At 52.5% G+C, this 25,064-nt stretch overlaps 1 protein-coding gene and 1 long non-coding RNA gene across 2 annotated transcripts in view; both read left to right on the top strand.

Moving 5' to 3' along the window:
- Positions 1–25,064, top strand: part of SYT13 (synaptotagmin 13) — a 41,171-nt gene that overhangs the window by 8,358 nt on the left and 7,749 nt on the right. The window contains exons 2-4 of the mRNA XM_042905719.1: positions 18,402–18,627; positions 20,846–20,980; positions 22,141–22,442. Coding sequence (XP_042761653.1) covers positions 18,402–18,627; positions 20,846–20,980; positions 22,141–22,442 — 663 coding nt within the window. The remainder of the gene's footprint in view (positions 1–18,401; positions 18,628–20,845; positions 20,981–22,140; positions 22,443–25,064) is intronic.
- LOC122200242 lies at positions 9,838–12,004 on the top strand. Its single transcript, XR_006193761.1, has 2 exons — positions 9,838–10,127; positions 11,657–12,004. It is a non-coding gene; the product is annotated as an uncharacterized LOC122200242 (long non-coding RNA).

Raw genomic sequence — 25,064 nt, 5'->3', positions numbered from 1 at the left:
CATCCAGCTCTAAAGCATCTTCCTCGCCCCTGAAGAAAACTCTGCACCCATTAAGCAGACACGCTCTCTATTTCTCTCTCTTCTCCAGTCCCTGGCAACCATCAATCTGCTTTCTGTCTTCATGCATTCGCCTATTTGGGACGTCCGACATATTTAGAATTGTTCAAACATGCGACCTTTTGTGTCTGGCTTTTTTCACTTCGTATAATGTGCTCAAGGTTCATCCATGTTGTGACCTGTATCAGAACCTTATTTTTGTGGCTGAATAATGTCCCGTGATACGGATATCCCCAGCTGGTGGACGCCTGGCCCTCTCTGTGTGGAATGGCCATTACAGTGAACCTACAAGGGCACACCTATAAAAACATTTCGTTGCTCATGAGTCTTATGCGAAGAGTGCTGGGTGTGGCAGCCCTTGGCTCCCTTCTTGTACTAGCCTGTTTGCACCTGCTGCCCCACCCTTTAAATACATTGCGTGTGATCACTGTCATGTTCCCCACCCTTTCCCCCCCCCCCCCCCGGGAACTTTAGCCCTTCATGGGTCCCAATCGGCTTCACTCGTGTACCTGGGGGGTCCTACAAACCCAGGTCCAATCGAGGTGCTATTTACTATCTTTCAATATCATTTCCTTATGTATTCACGTTATCAGGGCCAGTGCGATTCCAGGAGGAGGGGCCTTGGTCCCCTACTGTGTTAGTTGGCTACACGCACGTGCAAACCTTCCCACCGAGGAGTTTCCTGAGTGCTAATTAAGTGAAGGGTGTTTTCATTGATTTATAGTATAGAAAATTCCTGAGAGATTTTTTTTTTACATGGTGTTTAAGGGTGTTCCAGTGGTATTTTGGGACGCGGATTGAGGTTTTTGGGTGGATTTGGAATGCATTAAAACTTGTCTCATTTAACAGAGTACGAGTGACTGCTCTCTGAAAATGGCTGGCCAGCGTGTTTTCGTGAACAGATTAGAGTCAAATAGCTAGTCGTTGCATACATGAATACGAATATGAATGGATACAAAGGGGAGGAGCAGCCTATGGGAATTTTGCGAAGTTGAATCTCCCTCCGTCTGGCGTAGACACCAGGGTACTTTGATGTATTTCATGGGCGCCCCGCTCCCTGCCCCCCATTCATTAAGTCCAAGATGGACTGCTTCTTTGTAAAGAAAACTGAGCAGGACTGGCAGATGGCCAGAGATGTGAGGAGAAATGTTGAATGGCTGCCTGAGTCAGAGGATGGATGGATGGGTGGATGGATGGGTGGATGGATGGATGGTCTCCATTCTCTTGGCTAATATCGGAGACAGTTTAAAAACCTTCAGCTGTGAAGCCAATGGGCTAATGCCCACGAAGACTGCCTTTTACTTGAAAAAGCATATACCACAGTGTTGGACGTGCTGCTAAAAAAATTATGAAGAGAAACGAGCACGGCTCTTACCTTGCAAGTGGACGGACCCTTTAAGTAGCACCGTGACTTGAGCTGCCCTTTGTTCGACGGCCTCATCGCCAAACACGCGGAAACAGAGAACGGAAAGGAATGAACCTCCGCAGAACCGCTCCATGGTAGACTTGCATTTGATTCTGGATGGCCGCCGGAATTAGCGGGCTTCGTAACGATCCAGGTTTTTGAGATCGCTTGAAAGAGGAAATTGCCTCTTCGGATCAAAATGTTCACTTTATGAGCAAGCTGCTGAGATAGAATAGGCAGCCGATTAGGCATAGACCCCAAACCTGAATGTGAATTCCTCCTCCACCATTTTTTGGGCTCAATGACCTCGACCGTCCTGATTCCCGCTTTTCTCCTCAACAAGCAGGGATGGTGGTAAGGTTCTCTAAGGTCATATTCAAGACTAAATGAGATGACTTTTGAAAGCACCCGACAGACTCAGCACCTGGAGCTACTCAGGGTATATTTTAAGTATCTCCAAGTCATTTTCTTATTTATGTTTTACGAAAGCAGTGACTTGAGTGTAGGCTTACCATGTAGGAAAGAGAGAGTCCGTTAAAAACATTCCAGATGTGAGACATGAAAAGGCTTCTGTGAGGATGGGAAGGAGAGCACGAACATTCCACTTCTAGGATACTCATTCATTCTAAACATACCTCTGGATCACTCACTATACATAAGGCACTGAGCCCTGGGGACGACCCTGCAGGAACCAGACAGACAACGTCCTTGACCTGTAGCTCGGATTCTAGCAGTAGAGATGCTCATCACACCAGTTGTCTACAGCTGTGTTAGGTGTGCCAAGGGTGGCAGGAGTCTTCCCAAGAAGTGAGAGCTGATTACTGCTCTGATCGTCAAGATTTTTGGACTCCTTTCAGTAAAAAAAAATTTTGAGCGTGTACGTTATACATGCATATTTAATTCTTTATAAGCATATATATACTTAAACATATGTTACTCTACCAACATATCATGTGCCTAATAAAACATGCACAAGATGGACCTTTCAAAACAATGAAATAAAAATAAATTATGAGATGAAATTCTGTTATTTTCTTCGCATACCCCAAATGAACGGTCTTGCATATCCCTGTGACAGTTAGTGGTATTTTTACTAGGTGAGGGTGTTGGGGATGACATTTGAAGTCTTCTAGGCATGGGGCATGTGCAAAGGCCCTGTGGAAAGAAGAAATACCACTCAGGAGGGACTGGATGAAGGTCGAAGTGGGTAGAGTGTAAAGGTCACAGGAGGGAGTAGAGTGAAGGAGGCAGTCAGACTAGGGCAGGGCTACCCAGGGTCTTCTGGGCCACCAGGACTGTTTGGATGTTTATACCAAGAGCAGTGGAAGCTATGGAAAGATCTTCAGTAAGGTGAATATGGCCTAATGGCCATATTAGGGCTGTGAAACCATCCTTCCAGATGGGGAAGAGTGGAAACAGAGACCAAGGGAAGCCTTGGAGAAAAACCACGTTGGTTTGGGCCGCTATGATGGTGGCAGATGTTTAGGAAATAGACTGACAGGCTTTGCCTATCAGTTGGGTGTGGGTTTCAGGAAGAGGGAGGAGTTCGTGGTGACACCTGAGGTTTTCACTTACCCCACTGGGTGGTGGTAGCAATTAGCGAAACAGGGAACCCTCAACAAAAATGAGGTCATGGGCTTGAAGTCACGAGCTCACTTTTGTGCAGGGAGAGCACGAGGACTCTTTGTGCTTTCTGCATGGAGATGTCCATGGTGCCAGTGGCTGGGCACGTCCGGACCTCACAGTGTGGCTGTGACGTATACCGGGGAGCCGAAGATGTGTGCTGGGGAGTCGTCTGTCGTAAGCAGCAATCACAGCCAGGAGCATGGTTGAGACCACCCAGGAAGAGAGCAGAATGAGGGGGAAAAGCGCCTGGGAAGTCCTGACGGACATCAGCATTTCACGAGCCAGAGAAGTGGCCAGAGAGGAAGGAGGAGAGCCTGGAGAATGGAATGTCAAAAGAAGAAGAAGAACAAGAGAAAAAGCTTTTTAAGAGGAAGGGAATCATCCACTGAGAACCTGCCAACCGGAAAGTCAAGTCAGATAAGACTGAAAAAACCCATAGGAATCAGAGGGTGAAGGTCATCAGTGACCTCGGAGACTAACAGTGACCTTCAGTGGCTGACGGGACTTGCTGCACGGACCTTCAGTGGCTTGCTGCACGGATGGAGAGTGAGGAAATGAGGGGGGTACCAAGCACAGGCGATTCTTTTGAGACGCCTGGCCGGGCAGAGAGGGTGAGGACAGTGGCTGATCAGGGGACAAGAAGTCAGTGCAGTGTTGAGCGCATTTAAAAACAGGCGGGGAGGGGCAGGCTGAAAGAGAAAGGGGAGCATTCAAGAGAGAGGAGGAGAGAGAGATGGAAAATAGCTGAGGTCGGGCTCCCGCAAATAGCACGGGGACGGGGGCAAGGCTCGGAAGGAAGGATTGGTCTTGGAGGGGGAGAGCGAGGCGTGCACCTCCCAAGGCATAACAGGACAAGGAAGCCACAGCATGTGTCCAGCCAGGGTTTATGTGAATGGATCTCCATTCTCTTGGCTTCCTTTTTGTCTGTAGAAGAAGCCCGAGGCAACAGAGAGATTCCAAAATGTGGGCTCGGGGCAGGAGTTAGGGAAACAGTAGGATTGCCAGGCAGGGCCGGGAGCCATTTTGAGGTTGTTGACCATGAATTGTTCATGGAACCACCCCAGGTGCAGGACTGTTGGGGGCAGGCATCGTGCTGTAGCGAGTTCATCAATGGTGGGGTTTTACCACACGGCATCAGGGAAGGACGGGAAGACAGGGGGCGGGGGGTCTTTAGACTCCAAAAGGTGTTGTTGAAATGATGGACCACAGAATCAAATTGGGAAGGTTGAGAGTGAGGGCCATGTGCCCGACAGGGTCAAAGGTGCCAGACGGATCCTTAGTGCCGTCACGAGGCCGGCAGGGGGCCGATGAGGGCCAAGTGGTAGAGTGAATCATTGATGGCCTTCAATTATTGTTAAGAAGACCGGACGAGGGGCGCCTGGGTGGCTCAGTTGGTTGGGTGTCCGACTTCGGCTCAGGTCATGATCTCACAGTCCATGAGTTCGAGCCCCGCGTCGGGCTCTGTGCTAACAGCTCAGAGCCTGGAGCCCGTTTCAGATTCTGTGTCTCCCTCTCTCTCTGCCCCTCCCCTGTTCATGCTCTGTTTCTCTCTGTCTCAAAAATAAATAAACGTTAAAAAAATTAAAAAAAAAAAAAAGAAGAAGAAAAAGACCGGACGAGTCGGCAGCTGGCGAAGGCAGCAGTTGCCTGCCCTGTGGTGTTTCTGAATTCTTCACTTCGGGGAAACGTGAGACTCTAAGAAAGGAGCGCCTCAAATCCATTACCTCTAAGGGCCACCGGAGGGACCGGGCAGGGCACTTGCTGCGGCGAGCTGAACCTGTGGCTTGGTGTCCGGAAGGCAGGGTTGAGGCCGCTGCTGTGTTTGCAGTTCCCTGGGCCACTGCGTGACCTCCGGGCAATGAACACAGCTGCACAGGTTGTCCCCGGGCGGAGTCACATCGGGGCCCCCCGCCTCCTCGGGAACAGAGGAGGATGGTGACTCTGACTGTGGCCACCACTGGAAACCAAGCTCCTATAACTCCCCCAGGCGGCCTTTGGGGGGGCTGCACGAGTTACAACAGTGCACGAAATGACTCTTGGATGAACAAGTGGTATTAATAATTCAGTTGTCATTGAAATGACTCTAGTAAAATATTTGATGTCACATGCTAGATGAGTGAGGACAGGAAGTGCTGGGCTTCCAGATCCAGTCCGCCCCTGGCCTGCTGTGGGATGGCACGCTCGTGACCTCGCCTGTCTGTGCCTCAGTGTGGCCATCTGTTAACTGTGTCATTGTCACTGATTGTGAGGATTAAATCACATAATCCAGGTAGGGCAGTGCCCGGAACTGAAGTGCCGGGCTGGAAATCGTCCCTTTGCATCCAGACCATTCTCCGCACCCTCCTCCCCTACCTGCCATTCCCGCCCAAACCCGTCCCCATTTCCCAACTTCCCCTCCCCATGCCCGGCTACTCCTGGCTCCAGGATATTCTCCATCCCAAGGTGTTTTCCTTAACCTCCCACACTCTCCTTGATGACCTAGTTCGTGACTTCTGTTCCTGCCCAAACCCTTACTGATAGGGTACTCAATAAATGCCAGCCTCCAGCATGATTTCCGTTGGGTCCAGCCTCCAGCATGGTTTCCCTTTGGCCCAGCTTCTAGCGTGGTTTCCCTTTGGTCCAGCCTCTAGCAGGTTTTCCATTTGGTCTAGACTCTAGCAGGTTTTCCATTTGGTCCAGCCTCTAGCAGGGTTTCCCTTTGGTCCACCCTCCAGCAGGGTGCTCTGCGCATCTTGAGGCATCTGAGACGTGCTTGGTCAAACAGACACATCCGTGGGTAGGAAAGTTCAGCTGTTTTTCTCATTTCCAAAAGCTTGCAACGAGCTGAGCAGAACTGTTTGACATGTGTAGTAACTTAGAGCCAAATATCTGATATCATTGACCTTCCACGGTCCAATCATATTTTCGTGACCGTTGGTAGACCGCTGGAATGTGGGCCCATGTGACACCGGAGGGAGGGCCAATAGGTTGGCATCCCGTTTGAAAGTTAACGGCTGTGGGTGATACTCCCCGGCTTGGAGTCTGCCCGGATGACCGCTGGGAGAGCAATGTCAGAAGCAGCCCTCTCGCCCTGTCCTTTGCCATCTCTCATAAAAGTCGCACAGGAGAGTCAACCTGTTGCCTAAACACTTCCACGGCTGTGGATATTCAGTGATGCTCAGGCACGATGCCCTTTTAAGAAAGGAGACCCGAGAGGCAGTGATGGAGGTACCTTCCCCTTGCCGCAGCTCTCTTAGACTCCTCGTCCCTACACGTGGCTCCACCCGGGAGGACTGTGGAATCTTCCTTGGGGACTTGTCCCGCATGCTGCTTTCATTTTTCCCTTGAGACAGGTATACCCTGGCCCGGCCCCTCGCGTCCTCTCACCTGGCTCTGAGCTGGCCTTCTCGCCTCCGGTCCCTCCCCCATGCCCCTGCTCCTCTGAGTTACTGAAAATAATGCTCCTGTCCTTGTCCTGTTCACAAGCTGCCCGAGTCTCTCCACTGTTTATAAACTAGGATTCGGAATCTTTTGCCGGGTATTCGAGACCCTTCATGACCTGGCCTCACCATTCCTTTGCAAATCCATTTCTCCAATCCCAGTGTTTCTCTTTCGATGGTTTGCTAGATACCCCATGCCTCGAGTGTGCACCCCTCTGTGCCCGCTGCTCTGCTCTGTCTGTTTGAACTCCCCCTGCCTCTCCTATCCAGAGTTATCCTTGACTGTCACTCCTTCAGGAAGCCTTCTCTGGCCTCACTAATGATAAGGACGTCTTCCATAGTCTTTTATATAGCACATAGTCTAGACATATGGCCCTTTAAGATTACCTTTTATACTTAGTTATCTTTGTATAACTATGCGTCAGGGAAAGCATATAGCTTTCCCCTCGTATACCAATTTCTACTAATTTGTAGTCGCTTCCTAGAGCCCTGAGCAGAGCAGGAAATAATGCTTTAACTGATTAGTCATGTCTGCCGTGGGGACAGGAGAGTTCTTCTAGGATAGGCAATTAATATTCCTGTTTATGGAATATCTCATCTCCACCATGGCATGGTAAACTTCCTGAGGGCAGGGACTTATTCGTGGATCTTCCATGGTTTTAAGGGTGGGTAAATACATAGTGGGCAACAGGTGTGTGCTGATTTCTGTTTTATTGGGTAGAAATTGGAGGGTTTGGGCTTAAAACCAAAATATAAGGATCATCTAGTAAAACAGTCCCTGTCCTGTTTTGAAGGCACACTTTAAAACTTGGCTGTCGTTTAAACTACCGGGTTGGAAAATGATGTGCTTTCCAAGTGTCTGCACAGAAGCGGATGGATGTCTTCAGTTAGTTGCTCTCTCTACTTTTATTCCACGCTGTATCACTTTTGATGGATGATATTCACCTGCTCAGGGGTTCTACAGAATTTACCTCCTTTCTCTCCCATTAAGAAAAGCTTGTCAGAATGCAGATGCGTGAAGGAGGTATTATTATAAGAATAACCTTGAATGTGCTCTGATTTTTTAAATGGGTAAAAAAAAAAAAAAAAAAAACAAGCATCAAATTTTAGTACCTTAGCTTTTGTTTGTAATATATTGGCTTAACGACAAGGTTAAAAATTGTTGCCTTTGTCCATAGTTTCATCAATTATCAAGCATTATAGAATCAAAACATCTTATAGCTGTTCAGAAAGAAGATTTTGAATTCAATGTCAAGAAATTGCATATAACCAGATTTCTCAGACTTAAAAAAATTTTTTTAATGTTTATTTTTGAGAGAGAGAAAGAGAGAGAGAGAGAGAGAGAGAGAGAGCATGAGTATGGGAGGGGCAGAGAGAGAGGGAGACAGAATCTGAAGCAGGCTCCAGGCTCTGAGCTGTCAGCACGGAGCCCGATGTGGGGCCCAAACTCACGAACCATGAGATCATGACCTGAGCCAAAGTTGGCTGCTGAAGCCCCTGGGAAACCAATACAGTGGTGGGGGAGCAGGCGGAAATTCTGAAAGATAAAGGCCGGCTGAGATTGTGCTCTGAGTCAAACCCATTGCCAACAGCCCTGCTATGGCGGCTGCAAAATAGAGGATAGAATGGAGTGGACGGGGTGGCAAGACTGAGTTTGAGCCCCAGACTAGAGGGCTTTTCTCTGACCTTTAAAACATCCTGGCTTTGAAATAACACTTAGGACCGATGTCGATTACATGAGGTTACAACATAGTCTTGCCGTTGTCTTGGCTCATGGCACAAATGAAACACATTTTCTGCGCAAAGAATGTCAAGCCCAGACTCAAAACTGAGAGCAGTAACAAAGCAGATGCCCACACGTCCAGACGGTTCATTAAAAAAAAACCCAGACAACCGCGTGGGGATGGGAGTGGGGTTATTATTAGTATAACGATAGGGAATGTGCCGGCAAATCAAAAGCAACTAGCTGGGCATTTCCACTTCCACCTGTTGATGGCTGGCATCCAGAGACCGAGGGAACCATGTCATGTAGTGTCGTGATAGCAGCACTGGCTTTGGGTGCACTTGGCTTCCAAGTCCAGGGCGGTCGTATACTGGCTGTAGGATCCTGGACAAGTTTCGAATTCTCTGAGCCCCAGTTTCCTCCTTTGTAAAGAATTGGGCTGTTTTTATTTATTAAAATTCAGGTGTAGAATAGAGAAAATATTGGGCACTTCCCTACAGTGTTGCGTGAGGGTCAAATACAGTGAAGTCTGTAGTGCTTCGAGAAGCATCTGGTACATAGGCAATGGTCAAGAGGCGGCAGCCATACTGCCCTTTCGGGCATCGTGATGTGACTAATGAAGTCAATGCAGGGACCACCTGTGAGAAGTACATCTCTAGGCAGGATCTTGCCATGTGGCGGCTTCCAGTCCCACCGATTGGTTTTGTTTTGTGAATTCTGTTTACTCTGGAAATGTTGGGAGATTGGCAGTAGTCATTGTCTCTCCTCTTCTCGCGGGGTTTTAAGCCTTAGCTGTATCCACTGGTCTCTGACCACACTCAGACTTTCAAGCCACAGCCTTGGTCCGGAATGCCCTTCTCCCATCTCTCCTCCATCAAACTGCTGTCCCTACTTCAGGGAGCGCCCAACTCAAAGCCAGAGCCTCTGCATCTTCCTGAAAATCTCCCTTCAATGCACACAACCCACCCCGAGATAGTGATTGGTCGAATGAATGAATGGATAGCTGGCGTCAGAGGGCAGAGGTGGGCATGCGCGTGGGTTCGAATCCCAGCTCTGTATCCAGTTAACTGTGTGACTTCAGCCATAAGTCCTCTGTGCCTCAGTGTCCTCCTCTGTAAAGTGGGTATAATAACAGCCCCTCCTTCATGAGGTTGTGGGGTTTAAATGGAGGTAGAGTACTTACACCTCTATCCAGCACATGACTAACGTTCGACACGATTTTTGCCCCCAAATTTTAGCTCAGAAAACCTTTCCTGACCTTCACATTTTTAGTGGACACCACTTCCCCTCCCACCCCCCCCCCCACCATCTGTCCCTGAGATTGCTTTTTTTCCGCATCTAATGGTTTCTTGCTTTCTGCCCCGCTGGCGACGCTCACTCCACAAGGGAAATGACTGGATGGTGTTGTTCCTGCAGTTGACCGGCATCTAGAGATTTAACAAATGACTGAATGAGTGACCACCAGCAGAGAAAGGGTTTGCCCAGGGCTGGCTGTTATTTTCAGTCGTGTTTCATTCTTCCCCGGTTGAGAGGCACATTTACCCAACTGACGGCAAGGCTGGTTCCGGGACAAGCCTCCTGGTCTGTTGCCTTGGATACCAGGGAGGAGACAGGGAGTGTCCCGGTTAACCACAAACTAAGCTTTCTTGATTTTAAAATAACAAAGGAGGGGAAAGAAAGGTAGCGGGCGAGTCCCAAGGGAAGGGGATTTGAAAAGGGATTGGGGCACCGAAGAGGATGTATTGGAAGGGATAATGAGAGACCAGCAGTGGCTGGGTCACCATGGAAACGCTGTGTGGCGCCTGGACCGGAAGACAAGCTGCTGCTTCAAAGTGAATTTCAACTTTGCAGCTTGGAAGTACACGCTCCCCCGGGGCCCGACCCTGTGGACTTGCCCGTAAGCCTCTAAGACTTGAGATTTGGTATCAGCGGTTTTCGTGGAGTGGGAGATCTACCACAAGTAACTGTGGGCGCCGAGGGACCTTGCTGAGAAACGGGGAGTTTGTGCCCAGGGAGCAGCTCACCGCACAGGAGGACATTTCTACACTTATCCTACCTGGATCTCTGGGGGGGAGGGTTCCAAAACCGGGGTGTCCCCCCAGGGGCCACAGGGAACCCCCTACATCGCAGTCAGGCTGGGGAGCTTGTTAGATATGCATGTTCCCCAGGCTCTACCTAAGACCTCTCAGCCAAACCTCTGGGCCTTGGGGTTTCAGAAAAATCTGAATTTTTCACTTCCGCAGGTGGGAATTAGACGCACCCAAGTGTGGGAAGCAGTCCTAACAACCCCGTTCCTCTGACTGAAGGGTACGCAAGGGCAGGGTCTGGGTAGTGGGGCCATCCAGTGGCCTGGGCATGAGTCTATGTGGCAGGAAGACACCAGTGAGCAGTAAAGTATGGCTGGAGATGCGAGGAGATGGAGAAAGGGGCTGGAAGCAGGGCAGAGCGGCTCAGCGCCGGCCTCTGGAGTGAGTCACCCTGGGTTTGAATGGAGCCCCCAGGGCTCACTAGTTGGCAGTGCAACCTCATCTGGAAAATGGGATTGATCCTAGTAGCACTTCCTAATAAGGTTATATGGGGACTCAGTGAGCTCATATCTGAACAGTGCCTGGCGCAGGTGGGCACAACCTCAAGGTGGAAGAGGCTGGGACTCCAGGTTTGGAGAAGAGCTAGTAGACCCTTGAAGACTGTAAGAAATCAGCTTTTGTTATGTTCAGCCATTTATGTGTGGGGCCTGTTTGTTACACAGCAGTCGACCTTGCCTGACTAATACAGGGCTGGTAACAAGTAGCCCGTCAGCCATGAAGCTTCAACCAGTTGTGGGTGTGTGCAAGGATGCCCTCTGCAGGGAATGGGCTGTGGGGATCAACCCTTTGGGTTGGTGAAGAGCCTCTGTGGCTGCACCCCAAATTCTCTCTGGGAGAGTTCTCTATATGGCTGGAAGGAAAGGCCAGACAGAGGGCCATTCCCACTCACCGACTCAGCCTCTAGGAGTAGTCCTTTCCTGGAGACAAAAAGACTATTTCTGCCCATTAACTTCTAGCTTGACCTAATGGACTTACTGCCCGTTGTCCAGACATTAGGGACTCTAATGTCTACTAGGGGAGAGTGTGTGTGTGTGTGTGTGTGTGTGTATCTATATCCATCTTGGTCTTTCTATCTAAATTATTAGCGACGTAAAGTTTGCATGCAGTGAAATGCACATATTCTAAGTGTATAGCTTAATTAATTTTGACAAATATTTATACCATAGGCTGTAACCGCACCCTCTGACATGCCTCTGACCATGCCGTTCCCCCAGAGGCAACCACTGTTTTGATTTTCATCCCCATCGATGCATTTTCCGTGTTCCAAAACCACATGCAAATCGATGTTTCTCAACCTCTGCACCGCTGCCATTCTGGGTTGGATAATTCTTTGTTGCAGGGAGCTGGCCTGTGCACTGGAGGATGGTTAGCGGCATCCCCGGCCTCTACCCAGGAACAGCCTCCGCCCGCCAGCAAAATGTCTCCCGACCCTGCAAATGTCTCCTGAGTTAAGATATCCGTTGAATTCTGCAGGATATGTTCTTCTGCATCGTGCCTTCTCTTGCTCAGCACGTTTTTGTGATTTTTTTCTGTGCGGTTGGTGTACCCGTCGTTCATTTCTTTTCACTTTTGAGGAGTATTCCATCATGAAAAGAAGTCACCATTTACTTACTCATTTTCCTGTTGATGGACACCTGGGTGGCTCCCAGTGGGGTGCTGCTATGAGTAAAGTTACTATCAGTATTCATGGGTGAGTCTTTGTGTAAACGTGTATTTTCATTTTCCTTGGCTGGATGCCCAGGAGTGCAACTGCTGGGCCACAGGGTAGACAGAAGTTTAACTTGTAAGGAACTACCAGTTGTCCAAAGTGGTTTTACTATTTTTCCTTCCAAGCAACGTAGGAACCTTCCCATTGTTTCCCATCCTTGCCGACACTTACGGTTGTCGTTCTTTATTTTAAAAATGTTTGTTTATTTTGAGAGAGAGAGAGAAAGGGAGGGTGTGTGTGAGCGAGTGGGGGAGGGGCAGAGAGAGAGAGAGAGAGAGAGAGGGGGAGAGAGAGGATTCCAAGCAGGCTTCACGCTATCAGCGCAGAGCCCGACTCGGGGCTCGATCTCGCAAACCACGACTTCATGACCTGAGCCAACATCAAGAGGCAGACGCTTACCCGTCTGAGCCACCCAGGTGCCCCAATGTTGTCATTCTTTTTAATTTTAGCCATTCCGGTGCATGCGTGGTAGTTTCTATGTTTTTCATACTTTAATTCTCCTGAACAGATGTATTAGTTATATAGTGCCGCGTAACAAATTCTCCCCAAAATTGGTGGCTTAAAATAACACGAGCTCACCGTTTCTGGGGGGTCAGGAATCTGGTCCTAGCATAGCTGGGTCCTCCGGCTCAGGGTCGTGCTGTCCAGGGCTGTGGTCATCTTGAGGCGTGACTGGGGAAGGATTTACTGCCAAGTTATGGGCAGGATTCGGTTCCCCATGGGCTGCCCTCCCTCCCTTGTCACACAAGTCCCCCCGTAGGGCACCCTCAACATCACAGGCTGCTTGCCAGAGGGAGCGGACAAGATGAAATCTAATTCTTTTGTAACCTAATTGCACAAGTGACAGCTCATCGCGTATTCTTTTCATCGGGAGCAAGTCACGAGGTCCAGCCCACACTCAGGGGAAGAGAATTACACAAAGGGGTGCTCGCCAGGAGGTGAGGGGCCCTGGGAGCCATTGAAGAACCACCTGCCCCAGCAGCTCTTGTGGGAGAAGTGCGGTCCACACCAGAGCTTCTCACACCATCCGTGGGAGAAAAAAACCTGTTCGGTTTGGCTTTAGCATCTACGTACCTTCTCACACGCAAATTCACGGACAGGAACTCAATGCACGAACCCCACTTTGCATAGCACTGCTCCAGACCTCAGGTTCAAACAAGCATTTCCAACATTTGTTGAGGGTTTGTCATGCTAGCCTTGGTACCAAGGGCTTGACGCTGGTTTGCTTAGCTCATCTTCAGTCCAAGCCCAGGAAAGAGGTGTTGTTAGCATTTGCAAATGGAGAAACTGGGGAGCACAGAGAAGTTAATTAACCGGTCCCAAGATCACACAGCAAGTAATTGGCAGAACCTGGACTCCAATCACGCTGTCTTGTTCCGGGCTTTGAACGCCTGACCACCGGGCTACATTTCAAACTCTTGTACACGAGTTGGTGTGCGTGGTTACGGGTACTGGAGTCCAGAGTGACAGAAGCTGGCAGGTCCCTTGTTCCAGCCCAGCTCCGCTCCGAGGCGGGGGCTTTGCTGAGCTTAGCTGCAGTGGCCTGTGCTTGACATCATCCAAACACTCTGTGTTTGAATCTGTCTCCTCTGCCCTCTGCTTTCTAAAGGTCAAGTATAAGGGATAAAGCCATCTGTCCCCCTTTCCAGCCGAGTCTGCTTGGCTCCTCCGTAGCTCCCAGGGTGACGTGATGCTTTAATATGGATGCCCTAGCACGAGAGCCCAATTTAATAAACAGTCTTTAGGTGAAAAACTTAATCACGTTTGTGACGTTAGGGGTCGCCTGACGCCTCTGGTAAGGTTAAGCGTTTGTTTACAGATCATTAGCTGCATAATTAATTTCTCTTTTTCCGACACCAGCCCCCTAAGGGAAGGGCAGCATCTGTCTTGTGCACTTCTGTGTTCCTAACACTTAGCATAGGACCTGGCCTCTAGTAGGGCTCAATAAATATTTGTTCGTTAGCTGAAGGGTTGTCCCTCCCCCCATGCCATCTGTCTCAGCCTGGATTGGGGAAGGCTGAGCCCACCCTGAGGCCACTGAGCTGCTCTTAGGCAGGAAGTGCCATCTTGGGATGGGACGCAGCGGGGAAGGGGGGGTGGGGAGGGGACACACAGAGGTGTTACTGAGCCGGCCACCACCTGGCACCGAGGACAGTTGCTGGAGGTGTCATCTTCCAAGGGGTGACTGAAGATACTTTGGGGACGGGTAGGAAGGAGGAAAGGAGAAGAATTCAGGTCTGGCTTCCAGCTGACAGTGGTCAAGTCCCTCCCCCCGCCCCCCATCCCGTGGAGTGTTAAGTCTTGGCACATCTGGGTTGCCCTTGGGCCAACCCACAGTGTCCCTGGATGTCCCATGCGCCTCAGCAGCCACCGAGAAGCCCCCGGGGAGGTGGCAAGAGGGGAGGGGTGTGACCCAAGGTGCCGTGGGGCTGTGCCACATGAAGCTGCTCGGGGTCCACACTCTCGGCAGGAGCCAGGGGCCCAAGGGGACAGGTGAGAGGCAGGGACAATCTGCAGAGTCTCAACAGAGGGGTCTCCCCTCTCTGTACCTGCCATGCCAGCACAATTGGGGGTGCCTTAATCGTTGAATGTCCGCCCCACTGGGAACCTTCCTGGACTCCTGCATCGACATTGCCAGGCCCTTCCCCTGGGTTCAAGGGACATTTGGAGAGACAGTCCCCACTTCCAAATCCCGCCCCTCGCACACTACGGTGCTAGGCTGGAGCTCAGGTCCTTCTCCAGGGGTCCGCTCCCCTGGTGCCTCCCTCCTCCCAGGCGCTCTCGCTTGTGCCCCACTCATAATTCTTTCCCAGCGCCCCCCCCCCCACCCCACTCCCAAACCTCTTTTCTGCTCCTGGGGCACAGAAGTTCCAGTTGTTTAAGGGGAAACATAGATGCGTTTGAAAGATGCAGTGGTGGGGCGCCTGGGTGGCTCAGTCGGTTAAGCGTCCGACTTCGGCTCAGGTCACGATCTCACGGTCTGTGAGTTCGAGCCCCGCGTCGGGCTCTGTGCTGACCGCTCAGGGCCTGGAGCCTGTTTCCGATTCTGTGTCTCCCTCTTTCTCTGCCCCTCCCCTGTTCATGCTCTGTCTCTCTCTGTCTCAAAAATAAATAAACGTTAAAAAAAATTTGAAAAAAAAAAAAAAGAAAGATGCGGTGGAACCAGGGTTTTGAAATGCAATGAATACGGTTGTACAAGAGAACGAGACAGGGAACCAGCAGCTGTTTTTGCTACTTGAAGGGAGTGGTGTAGCAGGCATCAGACCCTGCCCCCAGTGAAGGGCGACAAATCGCTCTCCACCTCAGGGAACCATTGCCACACAGGACCTTACCAGGGCAGGGCAAGGATAGACCGCAAATGAGGATGCCTTCGGCTGGATGCAGAGACGTTCAGCAGGTGGGAGAGGCGTCTCACCCCAGGCAGTTTCTCTCCACCGGTCATGGCATCCTGTGTGCTCATGACAGAGGCGGTGTCTCAGTTCAGGATGCTCCCCGCTGCCAACCACAAAGACCCCAACCCAAACCGGCTCGCACAGGAAGGACCGCATCGCTCGTGCAACTCAGAAGTGCCGAGTGGGGATACCGGGCTTGGTTGATTCGGAGGCTCCGTAACACTGTGACCAGAGAACACAGCTTCCTTTGTTGTTCCCACCCTGCTGTCCACCATGTCAACTTTGTCCCAAGACTGGCTCGTCTTGCAGTCACCAGACGGGGCCACAGGCTACCTGTCCAGCAGGGGAGAGGATCTCTCCTACTTCCGTGCCATGCAAGTCCTTCCATTCTGCCTGTCTGGGTTCGCTTTCCGGGACAGATGCCCACCCCTGTGCTAAAAACAGTACCCAGGAGCCCCTGGGATCACATTAAGCAGGTCCCCCTGCCCCAACCCAGAGCTGGGGCCGGGGAGGGATCCCGAAAGCCAGGGGATCTGGAGGAAAGGCAGAATAGAGAGGGAACGGATGTTGGAGGACAGCCAGGAACACCCCAACTTTGTGCTCTGGCGATGCATTTTAAGCTCTTGTCACAGGCTCTTGAGCTCATCAAGGGGCTCACAAATTCAGAGCCAGCGAGTAAGAAGGAGCGCTGACCCAGGCTCTGCGGAGGCTTGAAGCAACACGGAGTGAACCTCAGAACTGAGCCCCATCGTTCTCTTTCCATGAGAAATGTGGAACCAGCCAAATTTGGTCCAGCTAGAAATGAATCAACACAGCCCTCGTCTGAACTGATTGAACTGGCATGAAAGCAGATATCAAACCACGGAAGTGCTCCCCCAACCAGCCAAGCGCCCTTAGTTCTGGACCCAGTAAGGGACAGATAGGAGGCGTTGGAGAAGGGGCTGGGTGGCCAGCGGCCAGTGGCAGGCCGGGTGCCTTTGTGCTGATGAACAGGAGGGCGCAGCACGGGCCCAAAGCCCAGACACTGCCGTTGCCCCTTTGCGTCCAGCATCCCAGACAAACAGGGACTGTGTTTTTGAGAAGCAGGTGCAGGGCGTAGCGGTGACAAACGTTTCTGATGAGTGGGTGTCGTGCCAGGCAGAGGCTTGAAGGCGGGAAGGGGGTCGGGAGCCACGGTTGCAGCGGGCTTTGGGGTCAGGCCGATCTAGATGTAAATGTGCGGCCACCCCGCTGTCTGCTCCTGGGCGTCTGTGTTCCACTTAAGTCAGAAGTGCTTTTCCAGCCTGTACGAGCCGGGCACACTCAGCAGAGACTGGGACAGTCTGGGTTGCGCTGCAGTCTGCTGGGCGGTGTTTCCGAGAGAGGAAGGAAGTGTTTTATCCCCTCTAAGCCCTTTAGGGACTTGGGAAGAAGAAGAGGTAAAGCAGGAGCAGGCCACCTGCACGGCGGCCGCCTGTGGCCCTTTTGAGCCCCGGTGCATTCCTGGATAATTAAGGTCACCGAGGTCCAGCCTCCCTCAGGGATGGTCGGAGACAGAGTGTCAAGGAGAGCAGAATGTCCGGGATTTATCCCGGGAGAGTGAAACGTAGACTGTGGAAACACTATAAACACCCACTTGGAAACCACATCAACTTCTGAGTGCTGTCCCCCTCCAGGACTGCATCACCCCCACTGCCACCCCTGCCCGAAACTCCCCAGTCCCTGGGTCAGAGAGCAGCCTTGACCCTTGGCCAGCCCCTCCAGCAGCCACAGAGAGGGGAGAGACAGCAGGGCCAGCGAGGAGGGCAGGAGGCTGCTTGGGGGACTCTATTGTGGGTCTGCACCTGCCCCAATTTGAGGGTTATTTTATGGGTTACCCACCCAGCATTTTGAGTTCTAGGTCTGGCCATCAGTCCCTGACTTCCCGGGGACTAGGCAGACCCCTGATATTGCTGCCTGGTATATAAGTTGGAATCCCTTAGGTAGAAGAGATCTCAGTCCCTAGTGGAGGGAAAGACAGAAGATTCCACTGGTCTGTGTGATGCAGCCCTGCATACTTAAAGCTTCACAAGCAAGCAGGCCTTTGTGTAGAGAAAAAGATGCCCTTTCCTCCAGGTGGACTAAGACCCTACCTCAGGGCACACAGCTGGGCATGTGGTGCACACACTGCATTTCAACCCTCACTTGCCCCTCATCTGGGCTCCTTTGTGCAGTGCACAAACCATACAACCGAACATGGCAGCCCTAGCCACGGGTTTATATTGCATACTCCCTGTGAGCAGACACTGTGCAGGCACCAGGGATACAGAAGGAGCAAGATAAGACATAATCCCTGTGCTTACGGAGCTCACACAGGACTGGAAACAAACAGGCCAACCTATGAAAAAAAAAATAACAATATAGGGGCGAGCTCAAAGCTATAAAGCAAAGAGCAGGATGTGGTGAAAGGGAGGGACAGGCTTGGGGGAGGGACTTAATTTATAGCAGGTGGAGGTGGGGGTGGTGGTTTGGGGGGAGGGGTTGGGGTCCAGAAATCAGACTCAGAAAGAGTTCAGCCCTGTTTGAGAAGCAGGGAGCCCAGTGACTGGAGCCGTGCAAAGGGAAGATTCTGGGACAATGTCAGAAAGGTGAGTAGGGCCGGGTTGGGCCAGTGCTTGTAGGTCTCTTGAAGGGGGGGGGGGGGGGGGGCGGTGAGAGAACAAGAAGCAGGTGGCACAGGTGATGGGCCTGAATAACCCCAGGGGACACAGCAGAAGACCACTGGGCAGGGGGAGGAAGGGGGTGGATGAACAGGGCCCAGATGCCATCGCAACCGCGGTGTTGTGGATTCTGGTGTGTTTGAAAGTGACATTTTGGCTGCTTGGGTGGTGCCTCTCGGAGCATAAAGGGACCCCAGCCCTCCCTCTTCCTCCCGTGAAAGGGCGGGTCATGGCTTCTCCTTTCTGTGGGTAGAAAACAGGCAGGAGGTCTTCTCGTGGACTAATCAGAGTGACGTGTGTTTGCAGTTCAATGTTAAAAAGTCCACGGAGCCCGTCCAGCCCCGAGCCCTCCTCAAGTTGCCAGACATCTACGGACCCAGGCCGGCTGTGACAGCCCCGGAGGTCATCAACTATGCGGACTATACCCTGAGGACCACGGAGGAACCTGCTGCACCTGCCAGCCCCCCGGCCCCGAATGACAGCCGCCTCAAGAGGCAGGTCACAGAGGAACTGTTCATCCTTCCTCAGAATGGTAGGGGTCTCCTGCCCCTCGTTCTTCCATGGGCAGTACTCAGGGGGGCTCACGGCGTCTCATGGCCAGCCCCGGCATTTGACGCTGGGCAAGCACGGGGGCACAGGGCCTGGGAATTACTGTCCTTTATTCCTGCAGACCTATTGCTACCCGGATTCTCTCTGAGGCCTCCAGCTTCCGACTGGGGAGTGGAGAGTCCTTTTCAACTCACGTCGAGGGGCCATGATTGAATCGTGGGCTTCCAGAGTCCCGGGGCCAATTCTCTACCCTTTTACGTACTCCTCGTGGGGCCTTGGTCATGTGGCTAACCTCTCTGGGCCTCAGTTTCCTCGTACCTGAAACGGGATTCTACTGTTGTCTTCCCGGGAGGGCTGTTGCAAAGTGTAAATAAAATAATGCATATAAAGTGCTTAGCCCAGGGCGTGGCAGCAAAGGTGTAACCAAAGCGTGTTGTTATTATTGTTGTTTCTATCCTGCTTCTCATCAGCGTCCACTTCGAGATGCAGCAACCTTTCGGGGTACAGGGCTGTGCTGGGCGCTGGGGCAGATACGCGAAGCAGGCACAGCCCCTACCCCAAAGAGCATGCAGGCTCTTCGACAATAAGGAGGCAAGAAACACGTCCAGGAGAACGGATTCTTGTGTGGTCTGGGGTTTTATTTCTGTGGTCGGAGAGGCAGACGGTACAAGGGGAGGCAGCGTAACTGGCTCTGACGTTGACCCCAATTTTTACGCATCTCCTGGCCTGGGTCCAACTGGAGCGCATGCTGGCCGGTGAGCCGGTGCCCCCGCCCCCCACCCAGAACCACAGCGATTAGCCTGGCGTTTCTTCAAGAACAATTTGCAAGGTGCCTGTGGCAGGAACGCATCTGCCCAGCTCTTAGCCCCGCATTTTAAAAAGATGTCAAATAGACCCCCTGAGGACCCGACAGCTTAAGATCCGAGAGTGAGGAAAAGCTTGCACGTGGAGCGTTGGGGGTAGTAATCATAATCACAAGAGGGCTCCCCTTTCTCGGGAACCCCAGGTTTCCCAAAGCTCGGGGGGAGCCAGGATTGGATGCTGCCCACCAGGAAGAACAGGGCAGCGTGTCAGAGTCTGGAACTTTAAAGAATTCGGGACACATTAGTTTGTCTTCTCTTTGTCATCGTTTGTCATTGTTCCCCACCCCAGAACGCTGGTTCCATAGACATCTATCAGGAGTTGATTCTTCAGCAAATATTGACCAGAGGCAAGGGAGTGCAGGCGACGAGGATGCCAAATTCATCGGACACTGTTCCCGTGATGCCCAACGTGTCCTGCTCCCACCAGTGTTGATCCTCAGCCCCCCCCCCCCAGGAGCTCAGAATTCCATTTCTGGAAGCAGAATCCATTCTTGCATTGCCAAGCCGTGCCAGCTTTGGTCTGGCTTTGATTTGGCTTTGAATTTGAAGGCTGAGGTAGCCTGAGAGGGGAGAGCTGTGGGTGCCAGGCAGGACCCTTCTGGCACTGACCCTGCTGTGATCATCCCCGTGGCGCCCCTGGGAGCCACCTGAGTCCTGTGTTCACGACGGTCTCGCTTTACGCGTTGCTCACATCCTGGTCAGTCTGTTCCTTACTTAGACGCACCAGAGGAATTTTTCCCCACGCGCAGGAACCCCATAACAAGCCATTTAGGACATTAAATAGGCCTTTACGTTTCTACCCTCTAAAGTTGTTCTGAGAATCAAAACTTTTTGAGTTCCAAGTTGCTCGAAGTGGAGTCGGCTACAGCTGCTGGATCCTTTAATTCCCGTATTATGTTTGACTACCGAGAATCTTCCAGATGTTTGACTCCTGTTCCAGTGAGGGGCAGAGTGAGCGATATGTGTGGTCTGGGGGGGAACTTCTGAATCATTTAATGCAAGTAACTCTGGGAAGGAGACACTGTTATCATTCCCATTACACAGATGAGGAAACTGAGGTTCGAAGAAGTCAAGCAGCTTGTCCAAGGTCACGTAACTCTTAAGTGGCAGCTCGTGTGTGACACCAAAGGCCATGTCTTGAGCACTGGGCTGTGACGGTCCCTTAACATGCAATCCCAGGACCGCAGGTGTCACCCTGAGGTGGCCACCATGACTCGGTCCCCGGCTAGAGCGCTTTTGGTTTCCATCCGTGGCATGGGTAGCACATGGGAAAGAGAGGATCTAGAAAAACAAGGACCATAGTGCGGGTGGCAGTGACAGCCTTACCTCTCTGGACAGGTGTGGTAGAGGATGTGTGTGTCATGGAGGCCTGGAACCCAGAGAAGGCTGCCAGTTGGAACCAAGCCCCCAAACTCCACTACCGCTTGGACTATGACCGGCAGAAGGCGGAACTGTTCGTGACTCGCCTGGAAGGTATTACTTGTATTTGACTTTCATGGGCTTCCGTGGGTCCGTCTCCCCTGGAGGAGCTGTACAGGAAGAATGGGAGCACCTGAGGCTGGAGGGAGCACTCAGTGCTGGATTAGCACTCGGTAAAGAACGGACCGTGAAGTGTGTGTGCGGGGGGGGGGGGGGGGGGGGGCGCGGAATCCACTCCCCTCTCATATAACATTCAAAGTGGAGAATCCTGGTTGGCCTCTTTCTCTTCCAAATGGTGATTCAAACCTCCGATTCAGGGACCAGGTTCCTTCCATCAGGGTCCCCGTTATCCTCTCAGGCCTCCTTGTCATCTGTATCCAGCAGGTGGAGAGAGAGGGAAAAGAGGGAGGGAGCACAACCACCCCTTAAAAGCCATGACCACGCAGAACATGCATCACTCCTGCTCAGACCCCATTGGCTGTAACCCAGTCACATGGCCACTGAATGCAAAGGAGCATGGGAAATGTGGCTTAGCAGGTGCTCAGCAAAAAGAGGAAACCGGGTTTTTGGTGAACAGCTAGCTGTCTCTGCCACAGGTGCCTTTGACATTGAATGGGGCTTTGTGGGGGATAAAGAGGGTGTTCTGAATGGTCAGCAAAATTTCTGTAATCCAAGAACTGGTCCAAGGGGTCAGGATGCCCCTGGTCTCTCTGCCCCAACAATTTTGTCATCGGCAAACAGAGCTAAGACTTTGCAAAGGAGCTGGGGCTGACAATGGGCCATTCTGTGGCTCCCTCTCTCTCTGCCCCTCCCCCACTTGCACTCTGCCTCAAAAATAAGATAAACATTAAAAAAAAAATTAAAAATTACAGTATCAGAGTATAAAAGCCCTCAGCCGTTTGCGGGCCCCGGCATCTTGGGGAAACCTCAGAGTCATGAGGTGGGAAGGGCTCCGGGAAGCAGCCAGTCACGTCCCTGTTCTCCAGGGGAAGACCAGCGTGTGCTGACATTGGCCACCTCGGAGGGTCTCCCATTGCTGAGTGTCTTACTGAAAGGCGATTCCGCAAAGCCAAGGTGGTCAGCCCTGGGGCTTTCGTACCCCTGAGGTCATGGCCATTAAGCTGGATGCGGCAGCTCAAAGCAGGCCTGTGTTTCTCCTCTACCCTTGTCCTTGAGAAAGTCCCACGTCTGTGTTGCTGTCTCCTTGGCTGCAGCTGTGACCAGTGGCCACGATGGAGGCTGTGACTGCTATGTCCAAGGCAGCGTGGCCAACAGGACGGGCACTGCAGAGGCCCAGACGGCCCTGAAGAAGCGGCAGCTGCACACCATGTGGGAGGAAGGCCTGGCGCTCCCCCTGGCGGAGGAGGAGCTCCCCACAGCCACCCTGCTGCTGACCCTGCGGACCTGCGACCGCTTCTCCCGCCACAGCGTGGTCGGGGAGCTCCGCCTGGGCCTGGATGGGGTGTCTGTGCCTCTGGGGGCCGCCCAGTGGGGTGAGCTGAAGACTTCAGTTAAGGTAGGGTGACCTCGCACCAGGAAAGTTGAAGCCTGTTAGGGGAGCATGCAGCGGCAGGACTGGGCCAGGGCTCGCGAAACAAGCGTCACGGACCTTCCCCGGGTGTGCGGGTGCGTGTGTGCGAGGACTCTCGGTGTCGTGAACAGGGTGGAGGGCTGGAGCAGACTCAGCCCAGGCTATGGAATTTCTGGAGTCTGGTTTTGCTTCTAGCTTGCCATGTAAGGTCCCCCAGCCACCATGGAAAACACATTATGTGTGATTTGGCTTTGATGCTGGGGGAGGGGGGGAGAGTAAGTGGGGGAGGAGCAGAGGGGGGAGAGAGAGAAAATCCTAAGCAGGCTCCACACCCAGCATGGAGCCCGACATGGGACTCGATCTCATGACCGTGAGATCGTGACCTGAGCTGAAATCAGGAGGCAGATGCTCAACCAACTGAGGCCTCCAGGCGCCCCAGTAATGGCCCCATTTATATTCACGTATACTCCCTGTGTCCCTGCTGTGTGCCAGGCACTGCTGGGGAGATGAGCACCGTGTGGAATCCCTCTACCCAGAACTTACAGGCCAGAGGCATAAATTGGAGCAGACGAGTGACATTGACAAGGACAACGATGATATTGGACATGCATTGAATCCTAAGACATGGAAGAAAGGCCTAACCTAACTCTGATGGAGAGTTCTAGAAGGCCTGGTGCGAAATGGCATCTGTACTGGGATTTGGAGGATGGACTGGGCTAGGGACAGCCCCAGAGCCCGGTGCTCTCTGTTGTCACCAGCCCTGGCATGGTTCTCCCCAGCCCTCTGCTGTCAGGGGAGCCGAGGGTGTGAGAGGAAGGTCTGCTGAAAGGCTGCACTGCTCAGAGAGGGGTCTCTTGGAGAGCAAGCCATCGATTCTCCCAGGTCAGGGCAGCGAGGGGTCGGAGACATCAGGGCTGTAGGACGGTGTGTGATTATTTAGGCTCTGGTGTCAAGGCCTTATCCAAGGGCTTCCACAGTGGAGCCTAGAGAGAACCTTCTAGAAGACCAGTCTCAACCTGCTGGCCGGTGCCTTCTCGGGGAGACTGGGTGGCCTACAGAGTCCTAAGTATTTACTACCTGACTTTACAGAAGATGTTTGCTGACTCCCATGCTAGAGTGATAAAATACTAAAAAAGCGCATTCATTTCGGGGTACATATCTATCAGCTGCTGTGCTTGGAACTCTACCCCAGTTCTTTTCCGGAGCAGCCTGGTAAAGGTGACACTGTGACTCATTTACAGACCTGGAGCCTGGGGCTTAGAGTAGCTGGGTGACCCTTGCATTGTCACCCAGCTGGGACATTGCAAGCGGGACCTCGGGACCAGGTTGGTCTGGCTGTGAGTCCTGTGCTGTCCCCTCACCACCATGCCATGTAAATGCCGTCTAAGTGCCCGATGGTGTATGAGGCTCCATCAGTTAGAGCCTTCCCTGACGGACGCCTTCAGTCCCCACCTGCCTCCCTTTTTGCTATAATCTCTTCCTTGCCTTATTTTTCTTTCTTTCCCAGCCTCAGAAAATGGACAAAAATTTGCAGCCACTCTCAGCTGGAACCAGGCTGTTCTGAAGCACAGTCTCTAATTAGCGCGTGGTTTGGGATTTGTGCGGAATCACAGCCCGGGGGGCCTGGGAAGAAGATCGCACACTTTGGTTTATTCGGCTGGTAGAGCAGCTTTCTCTGGAGGTGGAGGGGCTCCCCTAGGGCTTTGGAGACTTTGGTGCCGCCAGGGCCGAGGGAGCCTATCTCTCTGGAAGTCTCAGGCCTTCTATCCTTCCCCCTAGAAGAGCAAGACACGTTCGTTCATCCCACAAACACCCTGCCCGGTTTCCAGCCTGTGCCAGGCACAGCGCCAGGAGCTGGGGACACAGCAGAAATTAGCACCGGGCCCTGCCCTCACAGTGCACGCATTCTAATCCTCATCATGCTCAGAGGGGCCACTGTGCCTCAAGGACACTCTCACATCCTCGTGGCCCCCTGGCCTGCTTCCACACACGTGAGCAATGACTGCAGCATGCCGTCCAACCTAGGAGCTGGCGCCCCGCGGCAGGTGAGGGTGGCCCTCGCCCCAGCTCGAGGGCGTGGGCTGACGTGAACAAGGCGGGCAGAGCCTTCAGTGGCTGCTTCGCTCCTCTGTGGGCTAGAACGGGTTAACGGAGGGGCCAGCCAGTTCTTGCCGGAAGACATTCAGCCCGAAGGTGGCGTGTGCGTCATCAGGGATCATAGAGCAACCCACTCGGAGGGCATCTCGAATGATTCGCTGAGAGCCCAAGAGAAAGATGGGGGGCAGGGTGTGGGTGAAGAAGGTTATTTTTGTCAGCAGGTACTTGGAGCATCAGAGTTGAGCTGGCAGGTGCTGCTAAAATTGTCTGGCTGGGGTGCAGCCGGCTGGGCTCATCCAGGGCCTTGGCACCCTATACAAAGGTGACGAGCCCTTCGTGGGCTGATGGGACCAAGCTCCTCTTGCCTGGTCCAAGGGGAGCAGGATGTTTAAGCCGGATCATCCTGTGGCTACAGCACAGGTCACCCATGGGCCTCCAAGAAGCAGCCTTGAATCGGGAGGCTGTGGTCCACCCTAGTCTGTTGCTGCCCCTCTGGGTGCCCGGACAAGT

Source organism: Panthera leo, chromosome D1, assembly GCF_018350215.1.
Source record: "Panthera leo isolate Ple1 chromosome D1, P.leo_Ple1_pat1.1, whole genome shotgun sequence".
In the NCBI taxonomy this organism is placed as follows: domain Eukaryota; kingdom Metazoa; phylum Chordata; class Mammalia; order Carnivora; family Felidae; genus Panthera; species Panthera leo.
This window is presented reverse-complemented; position numbering and strand designations above follow the sequence as displayed.